The sequence below is a fragment of the Hippocampus comes genome, unplaced genomic scaffold, assembly GCF_001891065.2.
Source record: "Hippocampus comes isolate QL1 unplaced genomic scaffold, H_comes_QL1_v1.1 scaffold82, whole genome shotgun sequence".
Classification (NCBI taxonomy): Eukaryota; Metazoa; Chordata; class Actinopteri; order Syngnathiformes; family Syngnathidae; genus Hippocampus; species Hippocampus comes.
In genome coordinates, this window is record NW_017805135.1 from 3,340,261 (window position 1) to 3,360,409 (window position 20,149).

Here is a 20,149-nt window from a genome sequence, read left to right on the forward strand (position 1 = left end):
CTTGTTGTGAACAGTCTGGGGAAGGATCTCGGAAGATGAGAGGAAATGCATATATGGACTATAAAATCCCACTGAGAGTTCAAAATCTTCTGCGTGCAAGTACGGATAATACTCACGCATGTGGGTCAACAAAGGTAAAAGGCAGAAGGTTGTGACTTCAGCTGGATGCTCCAGAGGTTCATGGTGTGACTGCTGAGAGGCTACGTCTTGTTTCATTACCTTCTTGTCTTGAAGGTCAACAACCGGAGCGACTAAACATTCAGAAAGGGGCGGCGAGGGCAAGTGCGATCGAGGTAAAGGAGGACTGAAATCAACGTGACTTTTAAAGCGGTAATGTTACAACTGCAAATGTTACCGGTTCAGTCAGCCGCTGTGTGCGCCTGTCGTCGTCCGAGTTGCACCTGGTTCCTGGTGCCTGATAAGGCAGATGCACAACAGACCAAACAAACAGAAGTCACTCAGGGAAAAAAACAAAAATAACATCAGGAATATAATCTTTTCTTGTTACCTGCTCCCTTCACTGCAGTTAATCAATCTCCACACAACACAACAACCGAGCCTATTAGGCTTTTATAAAACAAACCCCCGAAGAGCAAAGAGGACAGTCATTGACTTTAATGGGATGAACTGATCAACCATATCTAATAGAAATCATTCCCCCTGGCAAAAGCTGATGTGCAATTGAATTACGTGTGGAACACAATGCTTTTACTGCTTCTTAGAAAAACCCTAATTTGATCACTTTAGTGCAGAGAAGAAACAGATCGAGTCCATAATGTAAACAATATTTTTGTAAGTTACAGAAAATAATTTTTGTTGTTTTTTTTTTGTTTTCCTGCCAAGTAACGACTCAAACTCAATATTCAAATGGCTCCATCAAATATTTTGCAAAGGCTGTATGTTTGTGTTTTCATCTCGAACCAATTCACATAATTAATACATATTAATATATAATCTATTTTATCAATTTGAGATGAAAGTGGACTTTTCTCATGTAGTGGAAAGTGGACCTTTCTAATGTAGTCGGACAAAAAAATCTCCGTTCAAGTCCTTTTCCTCAAGCCATGACCACTTGAACGTGTTCCTAACACTCGCGTCAATTGCACATAGGTCAGCTTGCCTGTCTACCTGTTTGAACATTGCGCTGGGGCCGTATCTGGCCGATCACGCATGAATTAGTTTACACAAAACGCTATTCAAATACTCGACATTCAATGATTAATCTGCCTTTTGTGTGCACACGTGCACCCTTTGTGGCTTCCGTTCTCGCCGAAATTTCGAAATCTCCGAGATACAGTATGGCGAGGCCATGAGAATGCGAGACGAGGGGTGTTACTGTGACTAGTGTTCATGCCTCAACATGGTTACGCTCATGAAAGCAAAACAACGAACTCAAATGCGTGTTGGTTCAATGTTGTCAACTAATATCCGGATTAATTTTAGGACATTTTTCCTCAATTTTCCGGAGGAAATTTCATGAAAATGTGAAAATCTGGAATCCCGGGAAAATCCGGAGGATTTTCATCTCTAATCAATCATCGAGCAGAAGCACAATTGGTGGCTTGTGTTTGTTGTGATAAATTAAGATCTGTTGTGTTTAGAACCAAAGTTGGGAGAGTGTGACAATTGTACTTTATAAAAAGTAAAAGTCGAATGAGTCACCAATTAATTGACAACTGATTGAAAAAAATAAATGGAAATATTTCAATATAAAATGTTATTTATATACATATCTCATGGGAGCAGTGACACGAAAGAGGGTTGGGGGGGCATATTCCAGGGGGTGTTTGAGGTTGAAGTGTCCTGATGACCATGGTATATTTAAAATATAAATCATGTTTGCATGACAAAAAAAAAATGATGTTTTTGGCTTTCTTTTGATGTTTTAAGGTTGTGTGCAGGTGACAGTGGGTGCACCAACATGTGTGATGGGGAGGGCTGTGCGACATGACTGTTTTAACCAAATCAAAACCACAATTAACATGACTGCGTTTGGGAAGGACTTTTATTCTCCGAAATAAATCTTGACAGAATGCATGCCCATGAAGCATTTATGAGAACTTGGGCTCCTCATGCACAACGACAAAATAAATAAATACAGGAAAAAGCACGTCCAGTCGAAAGTGGAGACAAAGTGGCCAATTATGGTGCATCGATCACGTGGGTGGGAAACCCGGTAGAAAAAAAAAGTCCTCTTTTAATAGCGTCTCTGGTTGGAGGAAGGCGAGTCTTAAAAGTTTCTTCAGGATGGGCCAGCTCCCTTCAGACGCATCCAGAGCAGAGCGGCACCGGGTCATGGAGACTTGTACTTAAGTTACCAAGTACGTGTTTTTACGCCGTCCTCACCTTATATCGTCCAACAAGCCGTGACGCTCTGTTACTTTCTTTACAATGTATTTTCTCGATGATTTTCTAAATTGAGTGAGCTTGTTTGGTGCGTTTAAAAACTTCTTTCTCGAGTCTTGATTCGTTTGTGTCTTGTCAAAAGTATGCATTTGTTGGTGGCACACGAAAAAAAAATGACATTGCCACACTCGCCAAGTGTATTTCTCTCCGTGCGTAAAGGCGCAACTTTTACGCACGATCACTTAACCTTACCCCACCTCCTTTGCACTTCGCAGCCCATGTACGCGAAGGTGTCGCCGGCTCTTTTTCCCGCGGAGAGCACCCGCCCGCTCGCACACCGCCCGCACACCGCGCCGAGTGGACCGTGAGAGCGCACCTTTCCAAAGATGAACATCCAAGTTGTGCCCGAGAACAAGCTCTCGTCGGTGGCCCCGCTCAAACAATGCAATGTGGAAAAAAAGGAGGTCGAGCTCTTGTTGGTCAAGGACCAGAATGGCGTGCAGTACACCAGCTCGTCCATCGTTCCCGCGCCCAGCCGATACATGGGGCCGCCCGGGTCCAACTCCGAGGAGGAGCGGGAGTTGTGGGGCAAGAAAATTGACTTTCTGCTCTCAGTCATTGGCTTTGCCGTCGACTTGGCGAATGTTTGGAGATTCCCTTACCTGTGCTACAAAAATGGCGGGGGTGCGTACCATACTCTTTCAATGCGTGCAATTCATGAACAAAAAAATGATTTGGTCCAGAAATGTTCATTTTAGAATGATGTGTTTGCATGCACAGTGCATTAAAAAAAACGCATGAGAGCACCTGTCATCAAATGGAGGTGAGACCATTTGGCTTTGATGCACACTCTTTCAGTTTCAGTGAGCTAAAATGAATATATCTCGTCAGGAATGCAAGTGATATCATTCGACATCTTGATCAAGAAATAATGTGCTTTACAGTACTTTGTTTTGCCAGATACGGAATTTTTCAATTTCAGCAAGTTAACACTAACTTTTGTTCAGGGACGTAAGCGCATAATTAGAGTCTTGCATCTTAATACTACAATGTGTTGTGCATTTTTCTTTTTTTTTTTGGAAAACATGAACATTGGAAACAATCATGCATACTGTTTAGCACCAAGTGCTTACTACATTCTGGTGTAACGGCCCTTACAAACACTGTTTCCTAACCTTTATTGAGCTACAGCATTCATTTTACACTAGGAAAATCTCACAGCACACCATCCCCTCCCCCAAAAAAAAAAAAAAATCTGAAAAGGCATTCTGAAATCGTGACGATCGTGTCTCTATTCACTCACAAATTGACTAACTCGGTGTGAAATCTTGACTTCATTGAAAGTAAAGATATACAGTACTTGCAAGAAGCCATGACGTTTTTTTGCATGAAGAGCAACAGGTGGATGTGGAGAGTTATTCTACCTTCTGTTAGGATATGTCACTGGCATAGGTAGCTGAACGCAGATATCGGGTGAATCCGGAAATGCGCTCTGAACACACACCGCTTCAATTCGACTGTTCGGAAACTCAGAGAAATGTAAGAGTGCCCCCACCCCCCAAAAAAAGCAATGCCGGCATATGCTCTCGGCGCACCCAATGGGGACATGGTGGTGACACGGTCAGGCACTTGTGATGGAAACAGTTCAAGCACGAGATACTGATTGGTTTATAACATCAGCCGTGTTCAGAAATTAATGGGAGGGGAGCGCGCTATGGCTCTCATCGTGGCGTCAGGGCATCCGAGTGAATTTCTGAAAGCACCCAATTCCAAATCATTTTTGGACAAATTGACTGAAATCGGACATTTGAAACTGGACATTTCTTTAAAAAGTTCATTCTTTATTCTTGTAGTGCCCAAAGTATCAGACCACGAGTTCCATTCAAGATGGTTGTCCAGTGCAATGCCGAGATTTTCGTATTGCGTAACTAATTTCTTTGCTTGTATTGGTATTGAAAATAGAGTGTGACTTTTGGAACCATATTGTAAAGGAGACTGAAACTGATGCATGATCTCCCTCCCCAAGCTCTTGAGAAGGATCATGAGAGTTGTGTCACCCCCGTATTTAATTTCATGGGTGTTTTGTGAATTGCTGATGCTTGAATTTATAGTAATGGACATAAAACATTCTTGTGGAGGCTGTTATTCTCACAACAGATAGATATGAGCCAGCTGCAATCTTAGAACGAGGCTGTGGTTTCTCATGGCGATGGTGCAAAAGGTACATGTCAGAATTGCATTATCCACCGCCGATGGAGGAGCCTTGACAAGCAAATTCCAGGCGGGCCATAAGATTGTGAGTTTGGGATACGCTCCAAGCACTTCATGGCCAGTTATGTCGGCGCTAATCGTCAGAAGTCAATGAACTCGCTGGGTCTTGGCAGTTTTGGCACTGATGCAATTGTGGATGATTTACACAGGCGAGTGACTCCCTGGAGATTTAAAGAAAGGTGTTAATTATGTCAGTGAATGGAGCGGCCTACTGTTCTGCACACTGCTTATAGTATATTTTCACAGATTTTGCCAAGGCCTTCTCTGACAGCAATTAAAAATGGTGAAAGACATCTATCTGACTCTGTGTGGTGTTTAGGACAGATGAAGGGGTGGCAGCATGATTCCGCCTTGTTGCTCTTCTCAGAGTTCCTTATCTCCAGACGGGATCGAGGATGGTTTCCTTCTGTCCTTGTGTGGGACCCTGGTCATGGCCTTGATCCCCTGACATTTCTCACGGGAGTTGCCCCGACACCAAGGTTGCCTCAATCGTCTGTGTGTAGCTGTATTTATCCAGCTTGTAACTCTCCTTGTACTTTGCCTGTTCCTTTTGGTTGTGTCATCCTGATTCCAATATGCACATATATTTTAAAGATGCTTCAATTTGTTGGAGGGTAAGGGCTTGTCGTTTGAAAAGACTGGTGTTTTGGGTTTTTTTTTGGGGGGGCGGAGGGGGGGGGGTTATGTGTGTCTGACTGCGTCGTTCCAGTTTGTGTAGATAAAAGAAACCTGCAAGGCCATGATACTGTCATTATGCCATCCTTTAACTGCACACTCCTGGGGCTTGTTTTTTTTTTTTTTTTTCAGGAGCCTCTAAAACATTATCGTAAGAGATAAACCACATTATGGCCAGATGCCCCTGAGTGGCGAGAGCAATGTTGAAGAGAAGGTTGTCTTTTTTGACAGTTTTGTAGCATAAGTCGAAAAACAGTCTACAGAGTGATAACGTGCGCCAGAACATTTTCACAGGACAGTTATTCACTTCTGCGAAGATAAAATTCGGGGCATAGGAAACGGTGACTCAAGTTTTGAGGAAGAATTTCAAAATAGTAACCAGTGCCCTGTCAAAATTTGTCTTTGAAAGGTGTACATATTTGACAGGAAAAGATATCTCACGGAGCTCTCTGGGCAGATCGAAAGGCTAATGGGAGATGCGGAGAATTTCAGTATCAGGGATACGCAAACTCTCACCTCCATTGTCCAACACCACTTGTCCCGATTGAGTAGACAGACCCTAACCCCATTAGGCTTCTTTGCGATTGTTGTGTCCGGGTTAGTCCAGAAAAGCTGAAGGTGTCCCACCTCACTTGACAAGATGTTTTCCAATCATGTTTCTGTGCCACCATGCAGGCGCTCATGTACTTGTGACAGTCAGCTTGTTGGTTTTCATTTTGAGGGACTGGACATTGATGAGCAGTGGCACGGGCAGAGGAAGTTTAATTTTTTAGTTTTATCAGTGTTTAACAAAAAAATCCCCGTTAGATTCTCGGTTGCACTTTGTCGGGGTTGTTCATTTCTCTGGATTGGTCCTGAGATGGTTCGGTATACAGTTTACTATACAGCTGCAGGACCTGTAGAAGACGATTATGTCTTCGAAGGAGGAGTTATTATACACTGGATTTCACCAAACATGCCAATGTCATGGTCATGCTCATGTCAGTGGGTGTGACAAGTCTTTAAAACCACTAAGTAGGCCAACCGCGCACCAATAAGACAAGCGCGTGGTTGCCTTCAGTGTGGTGCAGTATTCGACACATCCTTACGAATACTATACCTCACTCATGATAAAGTACAAAAAAAGCAACAAGTGCTGCACGTGAGAGGCAAACAGATTCTTGCCTTCCAAGTCTAAGTCTTGTACTTCTGCTTAAAATGGGAACGTCCACATTTCAAATCACTTGGAAAATAAAGGATGAGGCTTACAACATGTTCTGTATCAATACAGGACAGTGTGATGGTTCGTGGAAAGTTTGGGATTGATTTTATGAGTTTGTAATGTTTGAAGGTCCCATAAAGCCGGTGGTTCACTCAGCAGGTTCGAGATAACAAACGGTGGACAGATTCACCTGAGGGATTTAACAGCTGCTTTTATTCAGGCTTATGTCTTATGTCTTGAAAGATTTTTAACCGGCAACATGTGCCTCCTTTTGAACACCGGGCTTTGTTTTGGTTGGCTTCAAATGCTCTGGAGGATTTGTTCCCCTGGGCTCCATGAGAGAGACAGCTTTACAACTCAGCTGTTTTCTTATACGAACATCCCCTTCTAGTGAAAGCAAAAAACTTTGTCTGGACAATAAAAGTTGAAATGGGGTTCCATGAAAGGTGGTTTGACACAGATAGATGGTGGATTTTCATGTTCTGGCAGAGAAAAAAAAAACACTTTGGAACTGATGTATGGATGGACAGACAAACTGATGGATGGTTGGAACTAGACGGACAGATTGGCTTTGGTTCTGGGTCACCAACCTGGTATCCAGAGGAACCAGGTTATGACCACCAGGACTACTTGAGTAACCTGACGGCCTGTTCTAAATATAGCTCACTTAGTCAGTGTGAGTGATGAGTGAAAATTGGAATTCATTGGTGAACCCTGAAGTAGATGCACAATAGTTTCAATCGATGGTCAGACAGACAGATGGATGAACGGTTGGACAGATAGTATGATGGATTTCTGAATAGAATGACAAAAAGAAGGCAAATTGGTCACATGATCAATTGATGTACGGGTAGACCTGGTCGATGGATGGACAGATGTCGTCGCTCCGCTACTGCACTGGCCTGCCAATCATATTAGCCCAGGGCAAAAAGCTATTTATTACTGTACATAATGTGTCGTTTGCAAAATGAGGGAAAATCCAATTACTGGAGATCATTTCCTCGTGCCGCGTGCCAGTCTTCCCTTCATGCGCGCATGCACGTGTTAGCGTTCCTCGAATGTCAAGATGGCCGCCTCTCTTCAACATAAAAGTCCTCAGGCTCGTTCTACCGTCAACCTGTTGCCTGTAATTATCATTAATGGTCTTGTTCCGTTAGTTACTTAATTCTATTGTCCACCAAATCACTGTGACATTTCCACATCGTTATGTCACACATCCACAGGGTGCTTACGCTCACTTGATTGTCTTGTTTTTTTCCCAAACGCAATTATTTCTCTTTTTCAGGAGCTTTTTTGATCCCCTACATTCTTTTCTTGGTCATCGCGGGGATGCCATTGTTCTACATGGAACTGGCTCTGGGCCAGTACACTAGGGAGGGGGCGGCCACCGTGTGGAAGATCTGCCCCATCTTTAAAGGTGAACTCTAATTTGCACCGCACACTGCTCACAAAAAAAAAAAAAACAACAACAACAAAAAACAATGTTGATGATACCAAACTTTGCCTTTTGAAAGATAATTTCAGTAACAGTAAAGTATACATTACTCCCTGATCAGAACACTGACCTCCGCCAATGTGGAAATATGATGATGGGCTGGGCTGGCTCGACTGTACCATATTATTCACTTTGAGAAAGGCAAAAGGTTCTACCGTGATGCATAAGAAAAAAAGTGAGAAATGAACGAAAGTGAAAAATTTGCAGTGCAACCTGTGTTTGTCCATCGTTTTCTCAGTCATCAGGTTACTTCCTGATTCATGGAAGATGGCAATAAGACAACAGGAGTGTCCCAAATTTTTCTCTTGAGAAAGGCGAAAGACTCTATCGAGCTTCCAATGGGAAAAAAAATTGTGGTGCAACATAATTATGTTAGTTCATAGTTGTTGTTTTTTTTCTCTCTCCACCATGTCAAGAACCGTCCACCTCTAGGGGAATTGATTTTACAGGGAATGAGAGGAGCCGTTTCCATTGGCGGCGAATCACTTAGGCTGTGTTCACAGCCACATTGGGTGCCGTTTTAAACTCCGCCAAGCTGTGTGAAAATACCAAAACAAAGTCTAGCCCGCCCCTGCGCAGATTGAGACTGTACTTTGTGCCGGACTTTTGCAGGTCATGGAAAATAGAGTCCCTAATGTCAAAGGAATATACAAGTAACAGTAAAAAGACAATAAATGCAATAAAATGTAATATTAATGCAGGTAAAACTGTAGTTATTGCATATATCCTTGCCCCACAGGCGTTGGCTACACAGTGATCGTCATCGCCCTTTACGTGGGCTTCTACTACAATGTCATCATCGCCTGGTCACTCCACTACCTGTTCTCCTCCATGACCCGCGAGCTGCCGTGGCTGAAATGTGACAACCCCTGGAACAGCCCCAACTGCACCAACCCCCAGGCCATCAATGGCTCGGTCTTGGGCAATGGTACCTCGTACGCCAAGTACAAGATCACCCCAGCAGCAGAGTATTACGAGTAAGTCCGTTTTTCGTACACCATTTTGAGTAGACCGAATTCATTCTTCTGAACGAGCTTGTTCATCAACAATTCAATTCTGTGTCCTTTCATTATGTCACTGTTTCATGGAGACCTCACTTGTATATATAACAAATGAAATTGTTTTTGCAAGCGTTTATAAAACTCAGACTGGCAACCTAGGAGTTGACATCGTTTTTTACTTGAATGACTAATCCCGAGTCACGAGTTTATTCAAGAACAATAAACACAGAACGGCTAGTGACATCACGTATGCACATAGTTTTGATATTCCAAGATAGCATAATGTCACGACATCAAAAGTGGCTTATATCTTATCCATTTTTACAGTCTCAGGCAAATTTTAATCGTCCCACAAATCTCTATTCAATGACATGCTCAATTTCAATATAGTGGTGGTTTGACTTTTTATTTTGTAACATACCCGCATGATGTAATGTATTTTGAGCTTAGGTTTTGGTACTTACTGTTTGTGGTACTGGTTTGTCTGCGGTGTGCATTTCTGATGTTCCTCACCATGGTCCAAGGAATGCTCAGCAAGTTTGTGTGATTGCTCAGACACATGGAAAATTAGAGGGGGCTTTGCTAAGTGTGCTGGTGCTGCCGTGATGGGAACTCAGTGGAAGTTCAACTTACACTGGTGACTCTCCAAGCCGATAGTTCTTTTAGCTCCACCCCAGCATTAAGTCCTCCAAGGGTATGCTAAATTTATGACAAAATACCGGTGACAAAGGAAATGTTTAGATTCAGATAAAGGTAGCAAAGATTAGTGCATTGAAAACACATCCCATACATATTTGATAGCTTGAAGCAACTTGATGTCAACTTCAGCGAGATACTTTCTGGTTGACCTTTTGAAAAGGTTACCGTTTTCACTCGTGGTGGTGGCATAACTAAACAAGTCTGACCCGATTACCAAAGACAGGATTCGTTTTCAGAGATTAGAGGGATTAGACACACTCGATTGACAAATAAATCAGCAATTGAATCATGCCAGTCAGATCGGATCGAATGTCTCATTCGTGTTTTCATGTAACTCCATTCAGCGTTTCATTTGAAGGTGCTCTTCTTGTTTCATTGCTCTTTTAATCACCGCCGAGACAAGCCTGCATACACCCGACTCACTGCCATCATCGGGGAGCGAGCACAGCAGCAGAACAAGCTCGCTGTTTAAGGGAAAATGTGCTTAGAGTAACTGGGCCAAAGGGACTTGGATTGATGTTACCAGCGAGCGTTTACAGGCTGCACGCTATCAAACGCTATCAGCTGGACAAGGAGGCCTAAGGGCACTGCAACACCGACACACAGCGTCCAGGTCAGAGCGTTGGCTGTACATTTTTCATTCCAAATGAGTCTGTGTCCTCCAGTGGCTATCTGGCTCCCAGAAGTCCCCCGAAAAAAACAAAAAACAAAAAAAAAACCCCTTTGAATATATTATCAGCCCTCAGATAAGGCCACATAAAAGTGGCCATTCGCAGATCCCTTTGCCTGGATGTGGTTCTGCTTTGCATGTCTTGTTTGTGCTTGGATGTTGTGTTGTGTTTCACCGTTTATCAGGACAGCATCACATGCCGCCTCAATTAAATCTAGAGGACAGGAAACAGACAGAAAAAGAGACTGAAGTCAAACACAGTCGGTCCTTGGTGCTTTACATTCTCATTTGGACCATCAGAAAGGGTCATTGTCGATGAGTGTCAAACTTTTTTTGGGGGTGGGGTACAAATTTTTCTTTACCGTACTTAAGTAGATTTTGCGGGGTATTTGTCCTCCACTTGATCCTTTATTCTTCAGATCACTTTTTATTTGTACTCCCTGTGCTTGAAAATATGGACCATAGCTTTCCTTTCTACTGGCTACTATATGAATTAATAGGCTTGTTACTTTTTTGATCCTCCACAGATGATGACATCATGCAAAAAAAAAAGTAAATCAAGAACGGTAGAATCACTGCAGTTGAGGTCTTTACTGATTGAATTATTAATTGATGATTGATTGGTCAGTGATTTGATTAATGACTGACAAGCGAAATGTAGACTACAATGACGCAACACCTTATAAAACATAAAATATGACATTTCTAATCCACGGCTTTATTTTTGAGAAATGTTGTCCTGCCGAAGACATTGGGCCCCGAAAATTCCGTTTCGTGCCACTGTGAATCCAGGCTTGCATTTTTGGGACGATATTGCACCTGTATGGAGTGTGACTGCGCATGAAGCAGCCTCGCCGACAACACACCTGATAGCTCGGTGGCAGAAAGTAGTCTGCGCTCGGAGTAAAAACATCATTTTTCTGCCGGGTCAATGGTCTAATTCAGTGTGTTTGTAATTTTGGTAGACACGCTTAGCCTCGCTGGCCATTTCTGCCTCACCCCCCAAGGAGGCACACATGGATGCACGAGCGCGGGGTGCAATTAAGGCGGTCCCCAATTGCACATCACACACACACATCATCTGAAAGGGGGCTACTGAAGTTTACGTTTTCATGCACGAACTCCAGTGAGTCTCATTTGCATGCATTCTGTACCGCCCTGATTTCGATGCAAATAAAATCCCATCCAGGGACACATGCTGCAAATTAGCTTTTGCTTTTAGCACTACGATGCACTCACAAGACAGTTGTGTGACAGTTTGTGTTTTTTTTTTTTTTTTTTTTTTAACTGTCCCTCTCAAATAAACAAATAAAATGATAGACGTCGCGAGAGTTGGTCCGGAAAACACAACCTTCCATCCCACAATACCGCAAACGCCACGTTTCCACCCATTTTCCCTGGCGCAAAGTCAAGCAACATACAAAAAGAAAGAGAAATCCCTTCCATGCGCACGATTAGACTGCGCTTTGCGCTAGACTTGCGCCAAGAACGAAAATAAGACCCATTGTCTTGTGCCAGCCGTGGAAAAAACACACACACACACACACACACACACACACACACACACACACACACACACACACACACACACACACACACACACACACACACACAATTAAATTTTGCCATTTTTTTCCCAACAAATAATACTTAACTGAGAGTAAAAAACTGTTTTGCCTTTGTACTTAAGTACAATTTAGGATTTCAGGGTATATATCATATATAGAAACAGAGAGAGAGAGAGAGAGAGAGAGAGAGAGAGAGAGAGAGAGAGAGAGAGAGAGAGAGAGAGCGAGTAGAGAACATGGAGGAGTGTATCGTATTGTCTGTTATAGCCAAAAATGCCAGCTTCTCCATTTTATAGGTTTCTACATTATGAGAAAAAAAAAGCATTTTGGGGGAAAAAATGGCTATAGAATTGAGTTGTAATTTAGATAGTGGCCCTGCAAAATTCACAGTCATGTTAAAAACTCAGCGTGAGACTCTAACTCTCCTTCAACCGTGAGCAGGTGATAGGTAGATAGGTATCCAAGTGTCTTTCCAAATTCTCTCAAATACTTTTGATGGAGGACAAGTCGCATGAAGCCATTCTCTGGCAATAATGACCTCACCAAAAAAAAAAAAAAAAGTCAAAGAAGATACATGTCATTGTAAAACATCCTACTTTGGTCATCTTCCCACAACCAACTCTTGGAGCAGACAGTCTATAATAAAGATACATATGTGCACCGCTGGCAAATAAACCCTTGTTTCAATACTTCTACGACAGTTATTGTCTGATATGAATCTATTTTTCTCAGCTGAATTCCATCACCTAACCCCCCACACTCCCACCCCCCCAACCCCTCCCACGGTGATCTACTATATTTCCTGCTGGAATTGTTATCACGGGCCAACCCCATGGACAAAACAGATTACCTGCCATTATATTCCAAGTATCTGCCATTTTTCTATGAAGTCCATATGTCCCATTTAACGTATTTATAGTGTGTTCAGATTAATATTCTGTCGTCGTTGCATACAAACTCAATAGCATACTGTCATGATGTATCTTGACAAAACTGGACAGTGTTATCACCCATCTCGTTTCAATTTCTATATCTCGCCATGTGTACATTCTTTCTTCTTGTTCAGCTTTCCAGCGACTCTCCAAACAGGAAATCTGGCACTTGCGCACGTGAGAAGTTAAAGAAGCCAAGAGGTGGTTTTGATAGCTTCCTTCTGGAAAGAATTTATACATGGATTTGGAATATGTCCCAGACAACTTTATGCCACGTCACGACATCTTGTGTCATATCTCATTCAAAATAAATAGGATTCTTCTCTGACATGGTCCAATGATACATGACAACTTGACGATTGGTGGAAAATTGCAAGCCTCTACTGATTTTGTATTTGACATTCGACGTCTTCGTCATTTTGTGCCGAGTCTCATTCAAAACCAGTTCTCACTTGACGGGGACAATTATTGCTGAAAGACTGGATTGCTTGATCGCAGTTCGTCCTGTGTGCATTTGTGCCAATGCAGACGCGGCGTGCTGCACCTCCACGAGAGCAGAGGCATCGAGGACCTGGGCCTCCCCCGCTTGGAGCTGTCGTTGTGCCTGGTGGTGGTGGTTTTCATCCTCTACTTCAGCCTGTGGAAAGGCGTCAAGTCCTCAGGGAAGGTGGGAGCCCGCCCACACCTTGCTCTTGCTCTACTAGCGCACGGTTCCGTTTCAAATGGGTCTGGTTTTCCCCTCAGGTGGTGTACATCACAGCCACCATGCCCTACGTGGTCCTCTTTGTGCTGCTCATTCGAGGAATCACGCTGCCGGGGTCCATGGATGGCATCCGGGCCTACCTGCACATCGACTTTAAGAGGCTCAACAATCTGGAGGTCAGCAAAAAGACACACCAGCTAAATGCACTAATTGAATACTAATGTCATTTTCCTACTGAGATCAGTTAGAATGTGTTTTTGTTGGAATTTTGTCGGATTTTGTTCTGCAGTTGTTGTTGAGACTTTAGGCTTATCTCGTCTTGGAATGACACAGTGACTCACTGGCATGATTTGTTTGACACCGTTTTTACACTTCCAGATGCAGCAGTCTGATTGTTTTCATTTTTTTTTTCCTATCCAGGCTGAGTTTAGGCCCCGGCCATTTGTCATCCATAGAAGTAGAATCATAATTTAACCATTCTTTCTCCCCTTAATGGAAAAGAAAACAATAAACCTTTTAAACAAAGGGTAGGCAATCTTTTGTATTCAATGACAAGAATGATTTTTTTTTTAAATGTACATTTGGGCCAGGTCATTTGTAGATGAGGTTAAAATAGTTGAAATATAAATGTAAAATACTTAATTTTAAGCAGAAAATACTGATTTTGACACTCTATCATGATTTAAGACAAATATAATTAAACAATTATTTCAGATTTTTATAGAAGATGAATAAAAAAAGTTCAAAAGGCATTTTATTGTACACATTAAAAAAAATAAAACAGCTGAATGAATGCAAGCTCTATTCTCACAGTCTTGATCATGTAAATGCTCGGCGGGCCGGTTTTGAAAAACAAAGTGGTTCGTACTTTGCCCCTCCCTGATTTATACGTGTTCTCCACATTAATGACAAATATTGTGATCAATGGTGACAAGCATGTGGCCTCTAGCCAGCCGACGGCTAATGTGAGAAGCTAACGGAGAAGTCTTCATCTTCATTCTGCTGGACATGTGCCCAAAGGGAACGTTTGGACTCAATACACCACGCCAGTCACTGAAGATTCAAATCAAACTCCTTTGTTCATATCTGGAGCAGCACTACACATTCCTCTAATTAGTAATTTTTTTTTCACATTTTGAAACTGTTCCCAGGGGTCCTAATAAAAGATTTGAGAGATTTTTCAGTCAAAATACAGAAACGCATAGAATCACCACACACTTAAGATCCGCTAAATCGGCTCAGCTTTGTTGCGATATTGAGCACATTTCTAACCCATCAAACACTTTCATCACCCCACCACTAGCACACCCCCCAAAAAAAAAAAAAATGTCGCGACTTTTGGATGCGTTATTAGGGTTGGGAAGAAATGAAATATTTCCGGTCAAATTCAAAAAAATTTTCAGTAAATATATGTTCAAATAGGGAATTTGGGAAATTTTCCACATTCTCAGCTTCCCATGGGAATTGAAGGAATGAACTGGAAATTGAGAGTAATTGAATGGAAGGCTATCACATTCAAGAAGAAATACAATTATATTGCTTCATCATAAGCAGACAAGCAGACATAAATCCAGTTTCCGAAATGGAAAATTCCCATCAGTTTGCAACTTAAGATGTCATTTGAGGTTTCAAGATACTCAGAGACGTCTTTCAGAGCAGGGGATCTTAATTCCTGGATGTCCAAACTGCAAATGAATGGCACATGAACAAAGCCACCACTGGCTAATTTAACCATACATAACCCCCCCACCCCCTTCCTTAAAAGTGCGGCAGACATGCAGACCGCTCCGTCATAGACACATTCTCCAAATCAGGCAGATAAAAGATTGACCGAGTGGTTAAATTTCACCCTTAATCGTTGAGCAGGCACTCCAGAGACCCGTACAAACAATTACATTTTCCATAATATGTCACTTTTTAGTCTTCAAAATGTGCAGCTAATCAACAGGTGGTCAAACACACATTTTACAAGCTTGAACAGAAAACTGTCAGGGAGCCTCGACACAGACTTGATTGTGCAATTGTTTCTTATTTGCACACAAGCTTCTTTCTCATTTACTTATGTAATGTCATTTGTGAATAGAGTCTGTCGAGACATTTTCTTTCTGTCTGACTTAATCAAAGTTGTTTGGTAATGAATCAGGACCTCGGGATAATACAAGCGTATTTCCAATTACATCGTGAAGATAACATCTCTTGCTAGCTGGGTTAACTTGAGGAAAAAAAAAGAATCTTGTGGGAATAAATAGAATTGACTTGTGGGACAACTTGATATTATGAATGTTCGTATTATGAAGGTTCATAAGCAGAAGAATAGTTGCGTGTTCATTTGGTCAAATTTAGAATGCTCTTGATTTTCTAGTTGGAAATAGTGGACATTTCATTTCAAAGTGGTATTTGGACATTTGATTCAAATCATCAAGTGTAAAGAGCAATTAACATGCACGGGGCAGATAAACGCATGTGGTTGGGAGGCCGTGTGGTGTAAATGTTCCAGAATTTGTTGTTCGCGTGGGTTTTCTGCGAGTAAGCTTCCACTTTTGCCCTAGCCATATTGTACTTAGCAGCTAGCACAGCGACGCCAGCAGTACTTTTATTGCTACTCGATCGCTATGTCTCTAAGAAGTTCCATTTTCAAGATGGCCATCATCGTTTACACCTTTGCCATGACCAGCACCTTCCTGCGGTAACGTTACAAAAAAACCCGAAAGGAAACTGTGGAGTTACAATAATTCTTTCGGTGTGCTTATTGAGGGGAAATGGCTTCTGAGGTGTATTTTCTTGGTGATTTTTTACTTTTTTTTTGGAATGGATTTTGTAAAACTGTGTTATTTATTTTATTGGCCGAACCAATAAAAAGCTGTCTTGGGTTGTTTTTGCCAACAGGTGTGGATCGATGCAGCCACGCAGATATTTTACTCCCTTGGAGCAGGATTCGGGGTGCTCATTGCCTTTGCTAGCTACAACAAATTTGACAATAACTGTTACAGGTAAGCGTCCTGTACACCTACATACTTCCTAAAGATCTTAAAGGCTCTGGGTTTGAATTTCGGCTCAGGTCATCCTGTCTGGAGTTTGTTTGTTCCACCCTGAGCTGGTTTGAGTCTTGACCGGGTTCCTCGTCTTCCTCCCATATGCCCAAAACATGAACATTAGGTTGATTGACACCTCTTAAATTACCCAAAAGTGTGAATATGAGTGTCAGTGGGTGTTTGCCAAATGTGTCCTGTGATTGACTGGCGACCGGCCTCTAACCCGATATCAACTCAATCTCAAAATAGCCGCATAATTAGTCGCATTTCACATTCAATTTTAACATCCTGGTTGAAATCTTGATTTGGATGGGGCTGATCCAATTTACACTGTCATGATGTCCGTGTAAGAAGTTAGAGGGGGCGACTTGTTCAGCAACGATTGTAAAATGAATTTGAAGTTGACTGCCCCTGTCAATTAGTACATTGGATCCATGCATGTGGCGCATGTAGGGGCCACATCACCAAACACAAATACACTCCTCCCCCACGTCGACAACTTGGCCGAGCGTTTCAGTACGCGGCACTTATCAGATGCCAAGATGGAAATGCTGTTCGCTAAGCCGAAAATGTGCATCCAAAAAAAGTAAATGCAGCTCTGCATACCTTTGGGATTTGACATAGTGTTACAGTTGTACTGCAGACGTACAACAAGCCATGGTCGGAAAAATCTGTTGGGGGGGTGGGGGTGGTATTATGACACTATATGAGCTATAAACATTTGCACATGGTGTCACAGGAGGGGAATTTCATTCTTGAGAGACTGATTTTTGAGAAGTGGGATTGACGTTCTTTACATGTTTAAGCCTGTGTCATGGGACCGTTAGACAGTTGCAGCTCCTGGAGTCCAATGTCTGCTGCCAGCTGCCCACCAAAACAGTTGACGAAGATAGAATTTTACGTTTCCAAAATACACCACGAGGACGCTTGAGTAGGGACACCTAACCAATAGAACGAGAGGCGATTCAAGAGAAGAAATGTCCAAACAGAATTTTTCGATGACATCGTTATGTGGACAGTGTCATTTGATATCGCAGATAAAAAAATGATATGAAGACTCGCTGGTCAAGTTTCAAGGGGGCGTTCGAAATAAGTAACCACTATTCACACTCTTGTCAGCGACAGATGTTGTGAAGTGAGTCTAATGCAGGACAGCGTCATCTTTGGCGAGGGAGATTTGACTGACTTACTAATACGCTATCTCAGTGTTTCGAAAACACTCATGGCAGCGGCGACAGCTCCAAGATGTCGCCAGCAAGCTCTCACCTGACGTCACAATAGAAGAAGAAAAAAAGGTGCTACTCCAATCATCTCTGAGGCTTACCGAGTGCGTCTGAGTCAAGAGTGTTGTGAAATTGCGCTTTGCTTTGAAACCGACTTAATATATACAACTGCAATGACAACGGATGATTTCCTGTGTCACTCGTGATGATCTCTCACCACACTGAACTGACTCACCCACTTGTTAACAAACAATATTGACAATAATGTGTTTTTTTTTTGTCTCTCCAGGGATGCTCTGTTGACCAGCACTGTGAACTGCGTCACCAGTTTCTTCTCAGGGTTTGCCATCTTCTCCGTGCTGGGCTACATGGCTTACAAACACGGAGTGAAAATAGAAGACGTGGCGACTGAGGGTGAATCAATACATCGTTTCCTCTCAATTGCATTTGTCACCAACAGTATAATCGGAGGGATGCGAATTAACGATGAACTTCCCGGAGCAGAAATTGGCTACATTGAACACTGATTGTGTGTTCAATGTAGCCAAAGAATCGCGAATTGCTATTTGGCTAATTTTTAGAATTCAGTAATGATCTACTTCGTGTTGGGCATGTGTCAAAATGCACAACTGATTTTTTTTTTTTTTTTAAGGGATTGTTTACATTTCCCTTGGAATGTTCTGAACTTCGTCTTCTATGCCAGGGTTTGTCATATGTTATGGAGTAGCTGTTCCTGGAGGTGGCTATTCTCATAAACGCCGTGACTTCTTTAAGCACCCCAAAAAAGTGACTAAATGATGCAAATTATTTTGCCGAGGCATAAATTACGACTTGCAGACCCCCGAAGCCCAGTATGAGAAAGAAAATGAACATCTGGATCCATACACCATGTCTTTACATGTTTGTTTGTGCGCACACAGGGGCAGGATTGGTATTCATCATCTACCCGGAGGCCATTTCTACCCTCCCGGGTTCCACGTTTTGGGCTATTGTGTTCTTCATCATGCTGCTAACGCTCGGCATTGACAGTTCGGTAAGTCACAAACTCAAACGTCACAGCTTCCAAAGGAATATGTCATCATATTTAAAATATCATATTTAAATAACAATTGAATTAGCCAAACGTTATTTATACAATGCTTTGAGCTATTGTCATATGACTTTTATTGATAAAACAATGAACAATAATTATTTTACAAATGGTGTGAGCTATTGCTAAAGATTTTAATACAAAAACAAATTCTCAATTCAAAATTAAATATGTTAAAATAAAAAAACAAAAACGCAAAAAGAACAAAAATATCATTCCATTTTGTTTCCCTCTTTTATTTGTGAGTGACAATCCACAACCCAATAAAAACTGACCCAGGATCTGTTCTTCATCCCTATAAAGTGCAGATGAAAGTCATGCAGCAATCCATCTGTGTGTGTTTTGTCCATCAGATGGGCGGCATGGAGGCCGTCATCACAGGCCTGACAGACGACTTCAAGATTCTCAAGAGGAACAGGAAGCTTTTCACCTTCGCCACAGCCTTTGGCACCTTCCTGTTCGCGCTGCTCTGTGTGACGAATGTGAGTATCACAAGGTTCGCCCATGATCTGGGCTTCACTACCTAAATAAACACGTGCTTGTCTTGTTTTTATAACAAGCTTTAATTGTTGCGATTACTGAGAGGGGAACTTCAAAAGTCAAGGCTTCAATTCAGACTCACAACCACAAACCACAAGCCTTGTTGCACACTCTAATTTGATGCTTATTCTTGAAGTCATACTACTGTTTCAAAACAATTTTTTATTTCGTTCATTTCGTAATTTGAAATCCTCACCCAGACTTGAACCACGATGGCCTGGGCTGACTTGAAACTCTAACCCTGTCTTGTAACTCAAGGGTAAAACCCTAACCATGTTTTAAAACTCTATTTTAAAACCCTAATCTTGTCCTTGAAGGCATATTTTCAATCCCTAGCCCAACAGTACATTGAAATCCTCTCTTGAAATTTTGACCCAGGTTGGAACACCAATAGTGAAGCCCTCACCCCAGTTAGAAACCCGAATTGAAAGCCCTCAGCCTGGCTTGAATCCCAAATCAAGTTTGGTAACCCTAATTTGAAACTCAAACTCTATTTTGAAACCCTCCTTTGAAATCCTGAGGGTTAAAAGGTGTATTTAAATTAAAAACCTGAACCCGAAATTAAAACCCTAACCCTGACTTTTTTTTAACCATTATCTGAGGAAATATATTCCCTAATTTTCAGACTACAAACCGCTTCTTTTTTTTCCACGATTTGGACCCTGCGACTTTAAATGTCACACGATTGATTAATTGATGGATT

General features: G+C 42.0%; 1 protein-coding gene across 2 annotated transcripts in view; it reads left to right on the top strand.

The window, feature by feature from the left end:
• slc6a2 (solute carrier family 6 member 2) overlaps positions 1 to 20,149 on the top strand; it is a 28,430-nt gene continuing 8,281 nt past the window's right edge. Inside the window, exons 1-11 of one of the 2 annotated variants that reach the window (XM_019866816.1) lie at positions 1 to 134; positions 235 to 330; positions 2,622 to 3,030; positions 7,779 to 7,910; positions 8,728 to 8,965; positions 13,387 to 13,525; positions 13,603 to 13,737; positions 16,448 to 16,551; positions 18,106 to 18,230; positions 18,737 to 18,849; positions 19,260 to 19,388. In XM_019866816.1, the coding sequence (XP_019722375.1) occupies positions 2,733 to 3,030; positions 7,779 to 7,910; positions 8,728 to 8,965; positions 13,387 to 13,525; positions 13,603 to 13,737; positions 16,448 to 16,551; positions 18,106 to 18,230; positions 18,737 to 18,849; positions 19,260 to 19,388 (1,413 nt within the window). In that variant the 5' untranslated portion in view covers positions 1 to 134; positions 235 to 330; positions 2,622 to 2,732. Of the gene's footprint in view, positions 135 to 234; positions 331 to 2,094; positions 2,322 to 2,621; positions 3,031 to 7,778; positions 7,911 to 8,727; positions 8,966 to 13,386; positions 13,526 to 13,602; positions 13,738 to 16,447; positions 16,552 to 18,105; positions 18,231 to 18,736; positions 18,850 to 19,259; positions 19,389 to 20,149 lie in introns of those variants that run through there. The other variant, XM_019866815.1, reaches the window with a different exon arrangement.